Here is a 17,852-nt window from a genome sequence, read left to right as displayed (position 1 = left end):
CAGTTCTCCACCTATTAGTTTCAATTCACAGTTTAATTAGCAGTTTCAATCAGCAAATAACAAAATGCGTATTACAGGTAATATTTTATTTCACAACACTTTGCCTTGTTCCTTTCGTCTCTGCTGTTCATTTCAAACACGCTCCATACGACCGCAATGCTCTTGCATCAGACGCTCGCTCGATCACCTGCTAGTTTGCCGTCTGTCACAATGTACCCTACACAAATCCGAAACATTTGTTGCGGCTCCGAGTCACGACGAGGGGCAAGTTTTGGTTTCCAAGGGTGTTTTTATTCCTCTTCAACGTCTCTCCCATACAGAGCCGCCGTGTGCGCACGGAGCGCGGTGGTGCGTTTAGGGGCAGTCGGAGAAATCAACGCCAACAAAAAAAATGACATCCAGCCTAGTTAAGACCATACCAAAGACTTTAAAAATGGGACCCATTGCCTCCCTGCGTGTGTGACGATCTTTGGGACTTAAAAAAAAAAAAAAAAAAAAAAAATTAAAAAAGAAATTAAAAAAAATTCATAAAAATTGGGTGCGTATTATACATGGGTACAAGCTTTTTTCCAGCATCAGCATGCCATTGTTAGGGGTGCGTACTATACATGGGGGCGCACTATACACGGAAAAAAACGGTAATCATACCTGTTCATGGTCTTGGAAACATGCAGGTCTTCAAATCAGCCCCTCCCAACCAATGTTCCCTCTAATTGTTCAAGTGTCTGTGCAAACATACAAGCTCCCTGTGCACACTGGACCACTGTGTGCAACGCTAGATTAAATTAATAAATGAATGAATAAACAAATGAATGAATAAATAAATGACTAAAATATTGTCAATGAGAACTTTAACTTACTCGGGGTCGGATTTTGTTTTGTGTGACAGCTCGTTCCTTTTCTGTCGGTCTTTTGCGCTCTCCCGCAATAATGTGCCGATCCCCTGTCTCATCTTGAGTCTTTGTACATTTCTGCTGAAGGTAACGGTTGAGGTAGCCAAACTTTGATTCAGTCCATATTTTCCCTCCGTAAACTGCTGCTGCTGCTGCTGCTGCTGCCGCCGCCGCCGCTGCTCCTCCTCACTGGACAAGAGGATTGAGCTGTTTGCTGCTTATGAACCCTGGTGTGTGCACGCTCCCAATCAGGATAGACTGCGGTAGGCTGTTGAGGCGCTCTGAAGAGCTCCACTGCGTGCTGCGCGTTCGCATCATACACCTGCAGTGTCCCCTTGTGGTCACATGCACCCACAGACAGGTGCACACCTCCCAGGTCGCCGCAACACCTCCCAATCGATCTTTGCGTGGTGTACCATGGAAAGATCGCACTTTCCAGGCCAACTAGTGTCCATCACACTGATCCTCTGCGGGGATGAGGACGACGAGGCACCGCACGTCCCTGTGCAATATGGTTCCCTTGCGATCCTTTTCCTTAGACTCCTTGGAAACCGGATTTGGAGACTTGAGTTGAACACATCCTCTCGGAGAAACCTTCACGTGGACATCCTGGACGATGCCTTTGGAATCTGCATTAATTCTCCCTCTGATGACCCATGCTCTCTTTCGCATCCGCAGCACAGTTCCTGCCACTCCTTCATGACCCTCACTGTGCGCTTCTCGGGCAAGGAGTGTGGAGAGCCAAGGTTGGAAAGGTAAGAGGGGAACAACTCTGTGGTCTTCCTTAAAGGTCTGGATCCTGCCTCCACACATCAGGAGTCCACTTGAGTGATCCTTGTAAATGACCAGTCTATCAGTTGTAGTCTTTGGAAAGTGTACGCCCTCCTGTGCTGCCAAGCATAGGTTATGGAACACGGCTTCTCTTTCATTAATTGTGATGACGCCAAATGACTGCACTGTCTCCTTCTTTTCTTTATCTCCAAACTTACATAGGAACTGTTTAGCTGCTCTCAAAGTCCATGCTATTGTCCCAACCAGCCGCCTTGGACTGCTGAAGCGCCTTTCGTCCAATAGCCTTTGGACTGCTTCTGCCGGTGGTCCTCTGGACTTTGAGTCTGTCTCTTGTGCTTTCTGTTGACTTCGGGTGAGGACCGCAGCAAATGTCTTCTTTTGTATTTTTGAGAAAGTATCTCTTGCTTGTGCAGCAACATCTTTAGCTGATTTTGTCGGCCATTCACTCTCAGGAAGCTGAAGGAACTGTGGCCCTTACTGCCACTCGGATTCCTCAGTAAGGTCATCAGGATTGGCCCCTCTGGTGATGATATCTGCAATGTTTGCCGGTCCTGGTATCCACCACCAATCTTGAATGTTGGTGCTACTCTGGATCTCGCCAACTCTGTTAGCAAAGGTCTAGTAGCCATAACTTTCATGCTGTATTGCCCCCAAGATGGTCTAACTGTTGACAAGATGGTACCATTTCCTCACATCGATTCGGCAGTGTTTCTGGAAGTAGTTCTTTAGCCGGGCTGCAAAGACTGCTCCGCACATCTCTGCCTTCAGAGGGTCACCCTTGTGGTACAGAGGGGTCAGCTTAGCCTTAGACTCGACTAGCCTCACGACGGCACCATGGCTGCAGCTCCAGCGCAGGTACAGCACGGCGCCATATGCCTGCTCACTGCCATCAGAAAAGGTAATGCCACATGGTTTTCCATCTGGATCTGGCGGTGTGAGGGGTCTGGTGAATCTGATTTGGCTTAGGTCAGCATACTCTTCGAGGAGCTTTATGGCATCTTCTCTGAGTTCTTTGGACAAGGCGGCATCCCACGTGTCTTCTTTGCTGTAGATTATTTTTGCCTCTTGGAAAGCTCTTCGGACCAGGATGGCTCCTTTCTGCTTTGCTGGAGTCACGAGGCCAAGTGGATCATAGAGACCAGAGACTTGGCTTAACAGCTCTCTCCTGGTGAGTGGGTCTGGGGTTTGTCCTCTTACTTCCTCTCTCAGTAAGTTCTGGCCGAGGCGCATTTTTCTCCTTTTCTTGGAGAAGTTAACTGCAACCATGACATATAGCTTGTCATCTTCAACGGTATAACCAAGGCCGAGGGCTTTGTTGTCCTCTTCAGTAAGCTGGTTTGGCAGAATCATGGTCCCTGGCTTTATCTCCTCACCTCCCGGCCCTTTACTCCCACTTTGATCAGAATAGACAGGGAAATGGTTTGGGGTTTAATATTTCATATTTGATGGATTTAATTTTGTCATCTATTTTAGGTTTACGTGTATAGCTAATATAGACGTCGATCAGGTTACAGACATAGCCACACTTCAACCGCATCAATGGTCGTTTAAAACAAAGCAATGACACCTCTGTTCATTATTTATACAACCTACAGCTGATTTATGGTTTAATATTTCATATTTAATGGATTAAAATGTGTTGTCTATTTTAGGTCTATAGCTAGACCTAATTTAGATGTCTATTTTAGGTCTACACATAGACCTAATTTAGACATCTATTTTAGCTCTATAGAATAACCTAAAATTTACATCCATATCACAGAAATAACCACTTCACATGTACGGATCAATATGGTTGTTAAAAACAAAGCCAAACAACTTCTGTACATTATTTATACAACTTACTGGTTAAGACTTCAACATTTCAAAATATGATCGTATTTGATGTTTTTAATTTAGACATCTATTTTAGGTCTATACATAGACCAATTTTAGACATCTAAATTAGGTCTATCCATAGACCAGACGTCTAATAGATGTCTATGGCTCGCAGGGCATATCCGAGTCTATCCCTGAACTCTGGGTTGACTTACTTACGCATTTATGTTGTAGTCATTTAAAATGTGACACTGTAGCCTACGGCAACACTCATTAAAATACTATTTTAAAACAAACATTGAGTTCTGCTCAGCCAACAGAAAAAAGGTAATGCTCTGCATCCCTGATATAAAGAAAATAGGGGTGTAACGATTCATCGATACATATCGATTAATCGATATAATGCTCTGCGATTTATTGGCATCGATGCTAAACGTAAACATCGACTTATATCGCCGTGTTTGACCTCGGACATTAGACGCGACTTTATTTTGAAATCCAGTTCATTGTTGCTCGCTTCCTCTTTCCGGGAGCAGTGCGCGCGGTGTTGTTGTGTTGTGAGCAGAGCAGGCACGTGAAAGGGAAGTCGACAACTAGTACGCGGCTCCTGGGCTGGTGCTATGGCTATTGGCTAGTGTCCAAAAAGACGAGGAAATTTGCTCCCCTTTAGGCTTCAAGTCATTCGTTTGGAAGCACTTTGGATTCCAAAGAAAAGATGGCTCAACGGACAAGACACGTGCAGTTTGTAAATCCTGCCATGCGGTGATCAAATATTCAGGGGCCACAAATCTCGTCGCACATTTAAAGAAAAAACACGACATCAAAGTTCAGTGTTAAAGTAAGCACTTTTTATACTACAATACTCTTGTATTTCCTAAATAAAGAGTTTGCAGTACCTTGTTGATTTTGCGTATGAATTGTTTTAAATCAGGATATTGTTCTATATTTTTTATTTAAAAATATATATATATCGATCGTAGAGCACTATATCGTAGGGGTGTAAATCGCGGGTTTTGTCACGATACGATATAATATCGATATAAAGAACTACGATACGATATTTGCCGATATCTTAAAGCCTGCTGCGATTCATTCACGATATATCGCGATATAGTGCTCTACGATCGATATTTTTTTTTTTTTAGTAAAAAATATATAACAATATCCTGATTTATAACAATTCATACGCGAAATCAACAAGGCACTGCAAACTCTTTATTTAGGAAATTACAAGAGTATTGTAGTATACAAATTGCTTACTTTAACACTGAACTTTAATGTCGTGTTTTTTCTTTAAATGTGCGGCGAGATTTGTGCTCCCTGAATATTTGATCACCGCATGGCAGGATTTACAAACTGCACGTGTCTTGTCCGTTGAGCCATCTTTTCTTTGGAATTCAAAGTGCTTCCAAACGAATGACTTGAAGCCTAAAGGGGAGCAAATTTCCTCGTCTTTTTGGACACTAGCCATAGCACCGGCCCAGGAGCCGCGGACTAGTTGTCCCCTCCCCTTTCACGCGCGTGCTCTGCTCACAACACAACAACGCCGGAAAGAGGAAGCAAGCAACAATGAACTGGATTTCAAAATAAAGTCGCGTCTAATGTCCGAGGTCAAACACGGCGATATAAATCGATGTTTACCTTTAGCATCGATACCAATAAATCGTAGAGCATTATATCGATTAATCGATGTGTATCGATGTATCGTTACACCCCTACTATATCGTGATATATCGTGAATGTATCGCAGCAGGCTTTAAGATATCGGCAAATATCGTATCGTAGTTCTTTGTATCAATATGATATCGTATCGTGTGAAAACCCACGATTTACACCCCTAGTAGTAAACCTGCCAGCAAGCAGGTTATGTTCACAGAGTAAGTTACCACAGTAACTGACCCAGGGTTTAAATTACCGCTCTTTCTGGAACAGATAACTCAGATTCCCTCATTTCGCTTTCTGGAATACCCCTCTGGTCTTCCGGGCCCAGTGTCCTGCATGTTAAAAAAAAAGATTAAAAAGATTAAAGTCCCAATGATCGTCACACACACACCTGGGTGTGGTGAAATTTGTCCTCTGCATTTAACCCATCCCCGTGTGATTATAATTAGGGGTGTAAATCGCGGGTTTTTTCACGATACGATATAATATCGATATAAAGAACTACGATACGATATTTGCCGATATCTTAAAGCCTGCTGCGATTCATTCACGATATATCGCGATATAGTGCTCTACAATCGATTTTTTTTTTTTTTTAATAAAAAATATAGAACAATATCCTGATTTATAACAATTCAAACGCAAAATCAACAAGGTACTGCAAACTCTTTATTTAGGAAATTACAAGAGTATTGTAGTATACAAATCGCTTACTTTAACACTGAACTTTGATGTGGTGTTTTTTCTTTAAATGTGCGGCGAGATTTGTGCTCCCTGAATATTTGATCACCGCATGGCAGGGTTTACAAACTGCACGTGTCTTGTCCGTTGAGCCATCTTTTCTTTGGAATCCAAAGTGCTTCCAAACGAATGACTTGAAGCCTAAAGGGGAGCAAATTTCCTCGTCTTTTTGGACACTAGCCATAGCACCAGCCCAGGAGCCGCGTACTAGTTGTCGACTCCCCTTTCACGTGCAGCAACGCCGCGCACTGCTCCCTGCTCCCAGAAAGAGGAAGCAAGCAACAATGAACTGGATTTCAAAATAAAGTCGCGTCTAATGTCCGAGGTCAAACACGGCGATATAAATCGATGTTTACCTTTAGCATCGATGCCAATAAATCGTAGAGCATTATATCGATTAATCGATGTGTATCGATGTATCGTTACACCCCTAATTATAATCCATCCCCTGGAGGAGAGGGGAGCAGTGAGCAGCAGCGGTGCCGCGCTCGGGAATCAGTTGGTGATCTAACCCCCCAATTCCAAACCTTAATGCTGAGTGCCAAGCAGGGAGGCAATGGGTCCCATTTTTATAGTCTTTGGTATGACCCGGCCGGGGTTTGAACCCACAACCTTCCAGCCTCAGGGCGGACACTCTACCACTAGAGCCACTGAGCTGGTATGTTGCAACACCTTCTGCAACATGATCGTCCAGATCATCAGCCACGTCTGCAGCAGCTGGATAATGATCCCATACTTTATTTGGGTGTGTTGCAGCAGGGAGACATAGAATATATGCAGCACACCGGACACCAAGGACCACGGTTGAAGACCCCTGCATTAGCCCCTCAAGGGAACCTTGCATAAATGACTTTGATAAAAACACAGATGGGAAAATCAGGTCCAGAAGGTGAAAACATATCCAGATTGGCTTTAGCGACAGGTGGTTCCACTTAACCAACCCAGTCAAGCTGCACATGCTCGTTTACCTGCCTGAGTACAAGAAAAACCACCGGCTGTCTAAAGCCGAACTGCGGCAGGCGTTTAACGTTCTGGTTAACGTTCTTGGCCTTCCCATTTTCCGCAGTGTTACGATGCGGGCGACTTTGATTTCAATGACACAAAAAGGAAGGAATTTCTTCAAACTTCTTCTGTCAGAGTTCAAATCATCGAGTTCTAACGCCACATTGAAATCGTTTTGTTTTGTTTTCTGGAATGGCTTCGGTTCGAATAAATATTGCCGCTTGATAGAGAAGGCGGAAGAAGTAAACGTCCGGTTGTCTGTTGGCCGCATCTGTTGGCCGCAGTAGTAGGCCGCCGCCGGCAGGAAGTTTTGTCCCGGCAAGCCGGGATGGTTTATGTAGGACAGATGAGTCACCCCGACGGCAGCTGTCGCCGTATGTTTGTTTGCAGGGGCTTGTCTTTGTGCAGGCATTGCCAAGGCAACCGCAACACGTCCACGCGTCGAATGAAGAGTGCCGTCAATGTGACGTCACGTAACAGATGACCGGATGGTTGTGATGTGGCCAGAGAGGGCGGGGTCGAGCGCATCGGACACAAAGCAGCGCGTGGCGAGTCACCCCGATGCAAGTGGTCGCCCTGGAGGTCACTTTGAAGGTCAGAGGTCATCGTTGGCCCCTTCTGATCGCGCGCAACCGCGTACTCCGAGCGGGACCGCGGAGTGAACGCTCTTGACCGGCCGAGCGTGGTGGAGACGATCTCGGGCCGGCGACGTAGTGACGTCACCGTGCTGTTGCTGTGGCGGGCGAGCCAGCCAGCCAGCGATCGAGCGACGGATAACATGTCTGCGGGCTCAGGCGCCCCAGCGTCGGGACCCGGCGGCCCCGCGGCGGCGGTAGCAGCAGGTGTGGGCAACCCCCGCAAGTTTAGCGAGAAGATCGCGCTTCACACGCAGCGGCAGGCCGAGGAGACGGCCGCCTTCCACGAGGTCATGATGGATATCACGTCGACCAGGGTGAGCACGCCGCCATCCACTGCCCGCCCGCCAGTGATTGTCGGAGGCGGACGTGGCCAAGTGAGCAAGCGAGCGCAGGCCTCAGCCGGGCTCCCGGCGCCGTCCTGCCGGCCGGACGTTTTCGTAGCACATCGGCAAGCCGACCCGAAAACCGCCGCTTGACGCGTATGTTCTGCAGCGGCAAGTCGGCGAGGCCTCGAGCTACTTGCGCTCCGCTTGCGAGCGTCGTTAGCCTGCTTAGCTTCGGGTGCTAGTCGCCTTGTTTACCAACTTAGGGAGCTATCATCGCACGCCGGAAGTCCCTATGAACAACGTCCGAGTGGCTGCGGATTCTCGCCTCAGCGTGTTTCAGCTTTGGTGTGCGGCACCGAGGCGACCGCATGATAGACTGCGCGGCTCCCCGAAACCTTCGGCTGTGGCGAAAGTTTTGCCTAATTCGTTTTCTCCTCGGCAATGTCCACATTGGACGCAGCTCGTGTGACAGGAGGCAGTTTCATGAGCGAGCTCGTTCGCTCGCTAACTTGCTTGCTTGTGCAATTCGCAAGAGCTTGTCCGGGTGGTTGAGTCGTACTAGTTAGTTAATTTCGTTGGAGAGAGGCATTTGCTATTGACTAACTATGTCAAGTATAACGAGCGATGTCACTGGAAAAGTGCACGTTGCGGTCTGAGTGATGAACATCCGCTGTCAAAGTGTAGTCGGTTGACTTGCAATTTTACGTCAGTGGGTTGACTCGCGATTGTGGCTGGAGCAGTCGCCATAGATACCACAGTTACTCTCGTTACCACCTAGCTCCGGGTTACCAAAAACAGTGCAAGAAAATCTGCCGTCATATTTAATTCCCACATGAAATACGACACATCGGGTCCCAGGTCAGCTCGGCAAGTCGCAGGATTGGTGAACATCAAAACTAGAGAAACGCAATCAGAGATAATAATGCAAATGACGTATGCAAGGATGGGGCAAGTTGAGTGGGCACAGCCTTCCCGGGTGGAGTTTGCGTGTTCTTCCCATGCCTGCGTGGGTTAGGGTGCGCTCATTTGGGGGATGTCCTGATGATGATCACGTTCAGCATTGTTACCGAGTGTGCCCCAGTCACTGCGGTTTTCGGTTGTGAGCTTTAGCTAGTAACTGCATGTTGCAGGGCTGCACAATATATTGCGACATTGGCTCGTGCAATATGCGTATCGCAAAGACACGCACTAAATAATTATACTTAATTAGCTGAGAATACATTGAAAAATTGCTGAAAGTATCGTAAGAACGACCCCATCCGCGCATGCGCACACACATTCGCGCGCGCACACACACACACCACCACACACACACAGTCATTTCTTTGCGGACACGTTAAAAACCGGTGATCTTTTGGCGTATTCAACAATCGCATGGCATATCTTATGGTTTTCCGTTAGCGTGTTTTCAGAAGCTTGTGACGAGCGCGTCTGCCTTTTGGTGTCCAGCTGCAGGCGCAGAAGCTCCGGCTGGCCCGCACCCAGGGTCCCTACTACGGCGGCTCGCTGCCCAACGTCAACCAGATTGGCCGCGGGCCACAGGACCTGCAGGTGAGCGAGCATGGTCCCAAAGCTTCAGCTCAGGGACCCGTTGGCTTGAGCGTGTGCGCTGTCGTGCAGAGCACCTTCCCGCCGTCGCTGGAGTCTGCTCGCTCCACGCGCCATCACGGCCTGGTGGAGCGTGTCCACAGGGAGCGCCGCTTCGTGCCACCCATCAGGCCCTATCGCAGCCGCCAAGTATCCTTTCTGCGCCAAAAGGGGCTGCATCGAGCCAAGTACAAATGACGATGGGCCTCGTGCACTACGGGGAGTTAATTTGAATGAATGGAACTTGAATTTATGGTTACGGTGTCGGGTGCTTGAGGGCGGGTGCTTGAGGGCTGGTGCCTGGTGACAGGCGCCCGCCTCGCCTCGCCTTGGTTAGGCGTGAAAACGTTTCTCTCCTTAACGGCGGCCTCCGCAGGCGGACAACTCTCCTTACAACTCAGCCTACTTGTCCCCCCCACCGGACCCCGGCTGGAGAAGGTACATGTTATGACTCCGCCCCCTTCCCCTCTGCTCTCCTCTCCGCGTCTGCGGCCATCTTGCTGCTACTCGGAGTCTTTGGCTGTGCCAGGAATCTTTCAACTCTTTTCCTTCTCCTTCTGCAAGGAGCTTCGTAGGCTTGGACCGGCTGAATTCCAAACACGGCGACGGCGTTCCCCATCTTTCTTTGTTCCCATTTCCTAAACCGCCAGATGAGGGCGGTCTACGGTGGCACAAAAATTTGAATCCAATCCTCCCAAAGATGGGGGCTGGCAAGCTTACATTTTTATAAGCCCTTTTGGGCCATTTTCCCCCAGTCCCTGATGTAGGCGGACCGATCGGGGACGGAGAGGCGTTCCCCACTCGGGCGAGATAGCAACCACACCGCAAAGCGTTCAGAGGGATTCCCCCGCACGTCCAAACGTGTGCAGCCACACTTTGGAGCGCTGACTTGCTAGCAAGCCACTTGCTCTTTAGCTGCCGCCTTCTTCCTCTCTTCTTCTTCTTGGGGGTGTACGTAGGCACTCTTACCTCATTCTTCCCTCTGCATTCTTGCCTGAGATTTTCTAACCAAAATAGGCACGCACGCATGCGCGCATAACACACACATGCCGGCTGCCATGACCAGTGGTGGCTTACTCACGGGATTTTGGGCAGCAGCTTCCGCCATGCGGTCCTCCTGCTTACGCTTTTCCAGAGGCTGCCTTCATCCCGCGCTTGCCCCTCCTCTTCACCTGCCCCACTGGCCAGTAACGTAACGCTTTGTTCTTGTCGATCGTGAAAAGGAATTGGTCCGCTGGAATCTTCTCGGGGGAAAAAAGCCACTTGTTACGTCTTCCAAGCGCCGCGCTCAACAGGTGAACCCCACTCCTCCTCCTCTTCTTCATCCTCCTCTTTCTCCTCATCCTTTTCTTTAAGTGCATCTCCTCCTCCTGTCGTTTCTCTCCACTCGTGATGATGCAATATCTGCCCCTGTGGGTCTTCTTCTTCATCGCCGCCATCCGCTCCTCTGCATCTTTTTTTTTTTTCCTTTTGCGGTGCCCCTGTATGGCAAGCCTTTCCTGTTGTCATGTGATTGGGCGGCAGGGGGAGGTAAGATCGGGTCAAGCGCTCATCAGTTCCGCCTTGGGGACATAATCTCTTTCACTAAATTGCGGCCTGCGACAGGTTGCGTGGATCGGCTTGCTGACGTCGCGCGTGTGCGCGTATGTGTGCGTGTGTGTGCGTGCGTGCGCGGGGTCCAACAGAACCAACTCTGACTCGGCCCTCCACACCAGCGTGATGAACCCGCCATCGGGTGAACCCTTCGCCGCAGGAGGTCACGCCCTCGCGCCCCATGGTGGAAGACGCAACGGTGAGAACCCTGCCCACTCTGAGCCTCTGCCAATCAAACTGCATTGTTCCGCTGTGTCACTGCACCAACCTTATCTGTCCTTAGTTTTTCCGTACCCCGTCCCGCCCATCGAGGAGAATATGGACGACGCCAAGCTGGTTGCTAACAAGGCTTGGGACGCCAAGAAGGTCAGACGTCGCACGCGCATGCACACGCGCACGCAGATGAATTGGGCTGATTTGTTTTCTTCATATGTTCAGTTTCCTGTGATGACCTCCCGACCAAAGTCATGTGAAGTTCCCGGCATCAAGTACGCACACACACTGTCCTGACATGACATATGCCCCGCTTACACACGTGCGCTAAGACAGCCTCGATGTTTGGAAGCCGCTCAATAGTTGAGGCTTAAAGCGAACCTCCGCTCGAGATGTCAAACAAACACTCTTTTCTCTCTTCCAAGGTGCACATCTTCCCAAACATATGTTTGTGCGTTACAACTGAGTCGGCCTTGCCATTGTCGGGACTTTGAGCTTTTCTACACGTTGTTTGAGAACTTGATGTTTCCTTGTTTCCTTTTTTGTCTGGTTTTGTTCCTTTGTTTTTTTTCATTCGCAGTACCTCACTCTTATTGTCGTCGGCCACGCAGCATAAGCGCCTCGGTCACGTTTTGGGGAAAGCAATATTTCAATATATCTGCCTTGTTTGCGTGTGTTAAGCGTCTTCATCTCGCCCGAGCTGCCGTTGGCTCCTGCCCACGGCGTCCCATCGGCCCTCAACATCAGCGGCTCTCTGCCAGACCTGTCCAGCCTCCACTTCCCCTCGCCCCTGCCCACCCCGCTGGACCAGGACGAGCCCGCTTACCCTGGCGGCAGCACAGGCAATCTGGCCTCCACCCTCACCCAGCTGGGCATCAACGTCGGCGGCGCCGAGGGAAGCAACGGTGCCTCCCACCGTTACCATCAGCCCAGTAAGCAGACCTGACGAATGGCCGCCGCTTTTTTGGCAACCGATTCGCAAGGCGAGGTTGTGGCCAGAGCCCGAACCGACCGCAATGGCTCTTGTGATACACCGACGTCTTTTGCAACAAACATACAGAGTCAAAATGGCCAGTCGGGTCGCCTCGCTCGGTCCCGCCATGTGGCCAGCTCTCGTCGAACCATCGGAGACATCTGACTCAGGATGGCCATTGTGTTTGCGCTTCTTCCCGCAGGTCTGCTGGGCTCGCTGGGGGGCGCGGCGAGCAACCCGTCCCTGCAATCGTCACTGAGCAACCCCAACATCCGGGCCTCGCTCAGTAGCCACTCTTTCCGCAACTCTCTAAGCTCCGCCTCCTTGCAGTCGTCGCTCAGCAACCCCTCGCTGCAGTCATCCCTGGGCTCCTCTCCCTCCCTTCCCTCCTCCCTCAGCAGCCAATCACTACACTCGTCCCTCAGTAGCTCCTCCCTGCAGTCAGCCTCCGGCAACCCCGCCTATGGTGGCGCCTCTGGCTCTGCCTCCTACACTCCCTCGCTCAGCACCTCACCGCGCAGACGGCCGCAGCCCTCGCCGCTCATCCTGCCCGTTTTGGGTGGGGATGCCCGGCGACATCACGCCAAGCAGTTCTCGCCCACCATCTCGCCCACGCTGTCCTCCATCGCGCAGGTCAGTCATGCACGCACAAATCCCCCTCAAGCTTTCCTATGCATAATCACCCCCCTCCCGCCAGGGTGTGCCGCTGGACACGAGTAAGCTGCCTCTGGATCAACGCTTACCGCCATACCCTCTGGGCCAGCAGCCCCCCCTAGTGAGTCAGCATCAAGCACAGACACAGTTGGTCCATCTACCGCAGCCGCCGCAGAACCTGCTCAACACTCAGCCCTTTGGAACGGTACTAGTACAAAAACAGCTATTCTTATGTTCTCCTTATCTAACGTCATCCACATGCGTGTGCATGTGCGCGTCCAGCAGCAGCAGCAGCATACGAGCAGCTCTCAGGTCAACTCGCCACTGCTGAAGAACAACAGCGCCTTGGAGGCGTACCTCCACGGTGCCTTGACCTCCCAATGTCAGCTCAAGCAGGAGGCGGAGCAAACTCGGAGTGCAAACTTCCCCCAATTGCACTTGACCTCCGACCTGTACAACGTGAGCCCTCAGCCGGCATGTTTGTTGAGCGCTTGCGCGCCTGTTGCCACGATAACCCCATGTTTTCCCAGGACGCCTTGCTCAATTCCTTGCTGGATGACTCGTACGTTAACCTGCAGCTCGGCGGCAAAGCCGGCCCGCAGGTACGGCGATGCGACACGTGATCGGTGTCGCGGGATCAACACGAGATGTGATGGAGCGTGTGTGTTTTTGCGCTTCAGTTTCCCTCGGAGAGTCCGAATGACATCCTGGCCCACAGCGTGCTGAGCAGCAGCCATGCTGACACCCAGGCACGTTCCTTTGATCAAACTGTACTCAACCAGAACCAGAATCTCAACTACGGCGGAAGCGCTCGCCAGAACATCCCTAACATCATTTTGACAGGTGGGTGGCTTCATGACCTGATGCGTCAAGAGGAATTTGAATACAAACTGTGGCTTGCCGTGACATGTAGTGTGTGGGCCGCTAGTCCAAAGGCACTACTCGACCAGCTTCTCCCGTCGCTGTCTGCCAAGTCTCTGATGCATGTTACAGGCCAAAGCAGGGACTGAACTGTTTGGCCAACCAATAATAATCAGTTGAACCGACTTGTAAAGTTGTGAACGTTACGGGAGGCAGGCCGGGACACGACCCAGGGCACGCTGGGGCGCTTGGCTGGCCTGGGAACGCGTCGGGATCCCCTGGGACGAGCTGGACAAAGTGGCCGGGGAGAGGGAACGTTGGGCTTCCCTGCTGAAGCTGCGACCCGATTTGGGACAAGCGCTCATCCACCAATAGGACAGGAACAACAATCATTGACAGTCATGGGAAAAAGAAGCTTGCTTATCAGTTGTTACGGCGTGGACCCTTGTTTTATTTCTGTTCTCATTTGCCGCATGTGTTTGCCCTCAGGTGACTCTTCTCCACCGGGTCTGTCCAAAGAGATCGCCAGCGCCCTGTCGCACGTGCCAGGTTTCGAGATGAGCCCCTTCTCTCTCGATGACCCGCTGCAAATGGACGCACTGGCCCTGGACATGCTGGAGGGAGACCTGATGCTGGCCGACCCCGCCGTAGAGGACTCCTTCCGCTCGGACAGACTCAAGTGAGCCTCGGCGGATGTAGCGAGCTCACCGAGTGGCTGGCGCGCACAAGTGCGCACAAGGTGGCTGCCAAACCTCCGACGGAACTCAAGATGGGGAATTATGGAATTTGGTCAAATTGAAACCATTTCAAAGGCCATTTCTTTGCCCTCCATTCAGTCTGCATTGCAATGGTTCCCCTCTTGGGATTGGTGACCCCATAGCACCCTCATGGTTCTTCGTGACCAGCGTACATTCCTTCTACCGTAATTTCATGGAGAGAGAGCCTCTAAGCGCAAGTTTGTTTTGTCCGAAGCAGACACCCATGCAAATTAGATGGCTCCCTTTTCCCGCGTGAACTCCACCCATCGCGCTCGAGCATTTCATCGTTGGTAACCTATCAAAAAAGGAGACTCATCTCACTGGGGGGGGTTTGTTAAGTGGCAGGAGAATGTGGGTTACTCTCACCAAAACCACCGGTTTCGGACCAAAAAGAGAAAACAAGCGTTTCAAGACATCTGTGTTGTCAACGGGCACCAATTGGACTTTTTGGCGTTCGTCCCAAATCCCCGCGGTTTCTGCGGCCGCTTGGCCAGGTTGTGCCACATTCCATCTGGCGGTGCTCATCTTTGACAAGAAGCTCCTCGGAATGTGCGCGCGCAGGCGTGCGCACACGCAGGAGGTCCGTCAAGTCAAACCCAAGAAGAGAACTAATGACAACCAGACCTTAAAAAAAAAAAAAAATAAAAATAAGCCTCAGGCAGACGCGTCTGATCAGCTTTTTTGTTGAAAAAAATCCTAGGTGAGGGAGAGGTTGTTGGTTGCGTCAGCGGTCAGGCCAGAGCTTCCCCTTTGCACAGGAAGTGCTGGTTGGAAAATGTCAAAGCCATATTCGTTGACAAGCAAATCACATTGAAAAGTTTCTTTAGTCAACTTTAAGTGCATGCTTGCGCACGTGGGAGCGGATTATGCAATTGATCAGGCAGTCGCAATGCAGTTGTAAACTCTGCCTGCCACTGGGGGACTGTAGAGCAGTGGTCCCCAACCTTTTTTGCGCCACGGACCGGTTACATGTCAGAAATATTTTTGCGGACCGGCATTTATATAAATATATAATACATTTATATAAATAAATAATACATTTATAATAAATATATAAATACGATTAAATAAAATGATACGATTGACATAAAAACAAGTACAAATGACAAAAATAAAACTCACCATTACGTTGAATCAGTGGGAGCACTGAGTTTGTTTCTCAGAAACGAGCCGGTCCCATCTAGACGTAATCAGAGACAATGACACCCGAAGTGATTAAGGTTTGTCTTTTATTGCAGGATGCTTGGTCTCCATGTGTTGAAGCAGTTTTGAATGCTTCATTGCCTTGTTAGTTAGCCTGTCGCCACATATTAGCTTTGCGGGCTCGACTGGGGAAACATGTCACGTGACCGGGACGAGTGTCTTGACCTGAATTAATTGATCTTCGATAAAAAAAATAATAATTCTGTGCGGCCCGGTACCAAGTGACCCACGGACTGGTACCAGTGCGCGGCCCGGTGGTTGGGGACCACTGCTGTAGAGGGCTCAGCCACAGGCCTGTGCGTGCACCTCCCCCAGCATGAACTAAAGGCTGTATTTCATAAATTGTCACATTTTTACAAAGGTTTGGGCCAACCTTCACACTTTGGGCTCACGCTATTAGGCCGAACTGCGTTCGTGCGTGTGTTGTAATAATTTGTAACAAGCAGGGATATTTGTATATATGAATGTTTGCAAAGCAGCTAACAAGAGATTTATAAACTGTTCACTTATTTTTTTTTCCCAGAAAATAAACGTTATGTAAACTTGTCACATCTTCACATTGAGGCGGAGGCAACGGTACAGCTGCTTCAAGCCAAAGGCTGCCGCATTGCTACTGTAACAGAAAAGTGCTACGGTGCCACTACGTCACAATAAAATTAACTATTGCTACACCAAAATAAAATAAAAACTAATGGCAACAGGGGCGGCACAATGAGCATGCGGGTTCGATTCCAGTCTTCCTGCGTTTGCATGTTTTTTCCTGTGCCTGCCCCAAAATTTCATGGCCCCAAAATTTCATGCCATGTTTGTAAATCATAACACTCATGACATCCCTCTTCATCATTACTCATCTGTAGGTTTATCAATTTCTAAATGATATAGCCCATCACACACTTGAATCTCAAATGTCATACCATCTTTATAGATGAGCTTGTTCTGTCCCTCCTTAAGGATGAGAGTCGGATCTAGGGCAGTCCCTGTCTTGACAGGAATAATGTCCTGGGGATATGATGGGACATGTAATTCCCCCCATCAACATGGTTTCCACTGCGCATCCTCCTCTGTCAATCAGACAAACCTTGGCTGCACCCCTCCTCAGTGCGAGCCACTGGTTCTCTCCTCATCAGCCAACTCCAGGATGTGCTTTTGGGGCTTCTTGTCAAAGTCCTTGAACTTTGTGATGTCAGTCACAATATGGGATGTGGCCCCTGTGTCGATCATAAGTCCTCTCCTCTGTGGTCTGCTGACAGGGTCTCCATCCACCTGGCCCACCTTGAATGCAAACGTGTGGTCCCCCTCATCCACCGCCTGCTTGATCTTGTCTCTCCTCCTGCGCCTGCATTTCTCATCTTTGTGCGTGGAGCTCTTGCAAAAACTGAACCATTGTTTTTGTCCATTGTGCTGCCCCACCTCAGGACAACCTTTTTTTATTGCTTTACGGCCCTCTGGCCCCAACTGTAGCAGGCCAGTCTGACGTCCCCACCAGATCTTCCTCTCACTCTCATGATGCTGTCCTCTGTGGACACAGTCCTGAACTTTTCAGTGCTCTCATAGCTCCACAGCTTTATCTTGAACTCATCAAAAGTAAACTTTTCACCACACTGCGACACATGACTGGAAAAGCCCTTAAAAGCATCTGGTAAGCACCTTAAAATATCGATCAGCAGATCATCACTTAACATCTCTCCCACATCTCTGCCCGTATAATATACCCAACTACAATTTGCAATTCCTGAAGAAATTGCGTGTGAAGGTGAAGTTGAATAAATATTGAAGGAATGCTGCAGAATGATGTTGAAACGAGTTGAATCGGTTGAAAAATGTAGAAATGAGAAGGGAAAAAGGAATTGGGTGTGAATTTCAAAATAAAAGATGTGACGTTTTTGGTAAGTTGTGGAAAAGGTAGAAAAATGATGAACAGTTGAAAGTTGGAATGGGTTGAATCGGTTGAAAAATGTAGAAATGAGAAGGGAAAAAGGAATTGGGTGTGAATTTCAAAATAAAATATGTGAATTTTTTGGTAAGTTGTGGAATAGGTAGAAAAATGAACAGTTGAAAGTTGGAATGGGTTGAATCGGTTGAAAAATGTAGAAATGAGAAGGGAAAAAGGAATTGGGTGTGAATTTCAAAATAAAAGA

The 17,852-nt window shown here is 49.3% G+C and overlaps 1 protein-coding gene across 6 annotated transcripts; it reads left to right on the top strand.

Moving 5' to 3' along the window:
- The first annotated feature begins 7,406 nt into the window (after positions 1-7,406).
- Positions 7,407-16,260, top strand: LOC133160531 (CREB-regulated transcription coactivator 2-like). 6 transcript variants are annotated; one of them, XM_061288259.1, is made up of 15 exons: positions 7,422-7,860; positions 9,322-9,423; positions 9,493-9,609; positions 9,833-9,897; positions 10,683-10,754; positions 11,145-11,251; positions 11,336-11,418; positions 11,491-11,540; positions 11,947-12,197; positions 12,441-12,871; positions 12,936-13,097; positions 13,175-13,351; positions 13,423-13,494; positions 13,573-13,735; positions 14,243-16,260. In XM_061288259.1, the coding sequence occupies exons 1-15, from the start codon at positions 7,687-7,689 to the stop codon at positions 14,434-14,436; spliced, it is 2,220 nt and encodes a 739-aa protein (XP_061144243.1). In that variant the 5' UTR covers positions 7,422-7,686; the 3' UTR covers positions 14,437-16,260. The 6 variants fall into 6 exon arrangements, with proteins under 6 accessions (XP_061144241.1, XP_061144243.1, XP_061144242.1 ...); XM_061288260.1 differs by having other exon boundaries at positions 7,428-7,860; positions 9,836-9,897; XM_061288257.1 differs by having other exon boundaries at positions 7,407-7,860; positions 9,836-9,897; positions 11,145-11,418.
- Positions 16,261-17,852: the final 1,592 nt, after the last annotated feature.

This window comes from Syngnathus typhle, linkage group LG10 (genome assembly GCF_033458585.1).
Source record: "Syngnathus typhle isolate RoL2023-S1 ecotype Sweden linkage group LG10, RoL_Styp_1.0, whole genome shotgun sequence".
Classification (NCBI taxonomy): domain Eukaryota; kingdom Metazoa; phylum Chordata; class Actinopteri; order Syngnathiformes; family Syngnathidae; genus Syngnathus; species Syngnathus typhle.
This window is presented reverse-complemented; position numbering and strand designations above follow the sequence as displayed.

Coding starts and splice junctions, on each gene's coding strand:
- LOC133160531 (XM_061288257.1), top strand. CDS start 7,687: ATGTCTGCGGGCTCAGGCGCCCCAGCGTCGGGACCCGGCGGCCCCGCG. Junction 9,610..9,835: donor GGCCCTATCGCAGCCGCCAA/GTATCCTTTCTG, acceptor CGGCCTCCGCAG/GCGGACAACTCTCCTTACAA. Junction 12,198..12,440: donor CCACCGTTACCATCAGCCCA/GTAAGCAGACCT, acceptor TTCTTCCCGCAG/GTCTGCTGGGCTCGCTGGGG.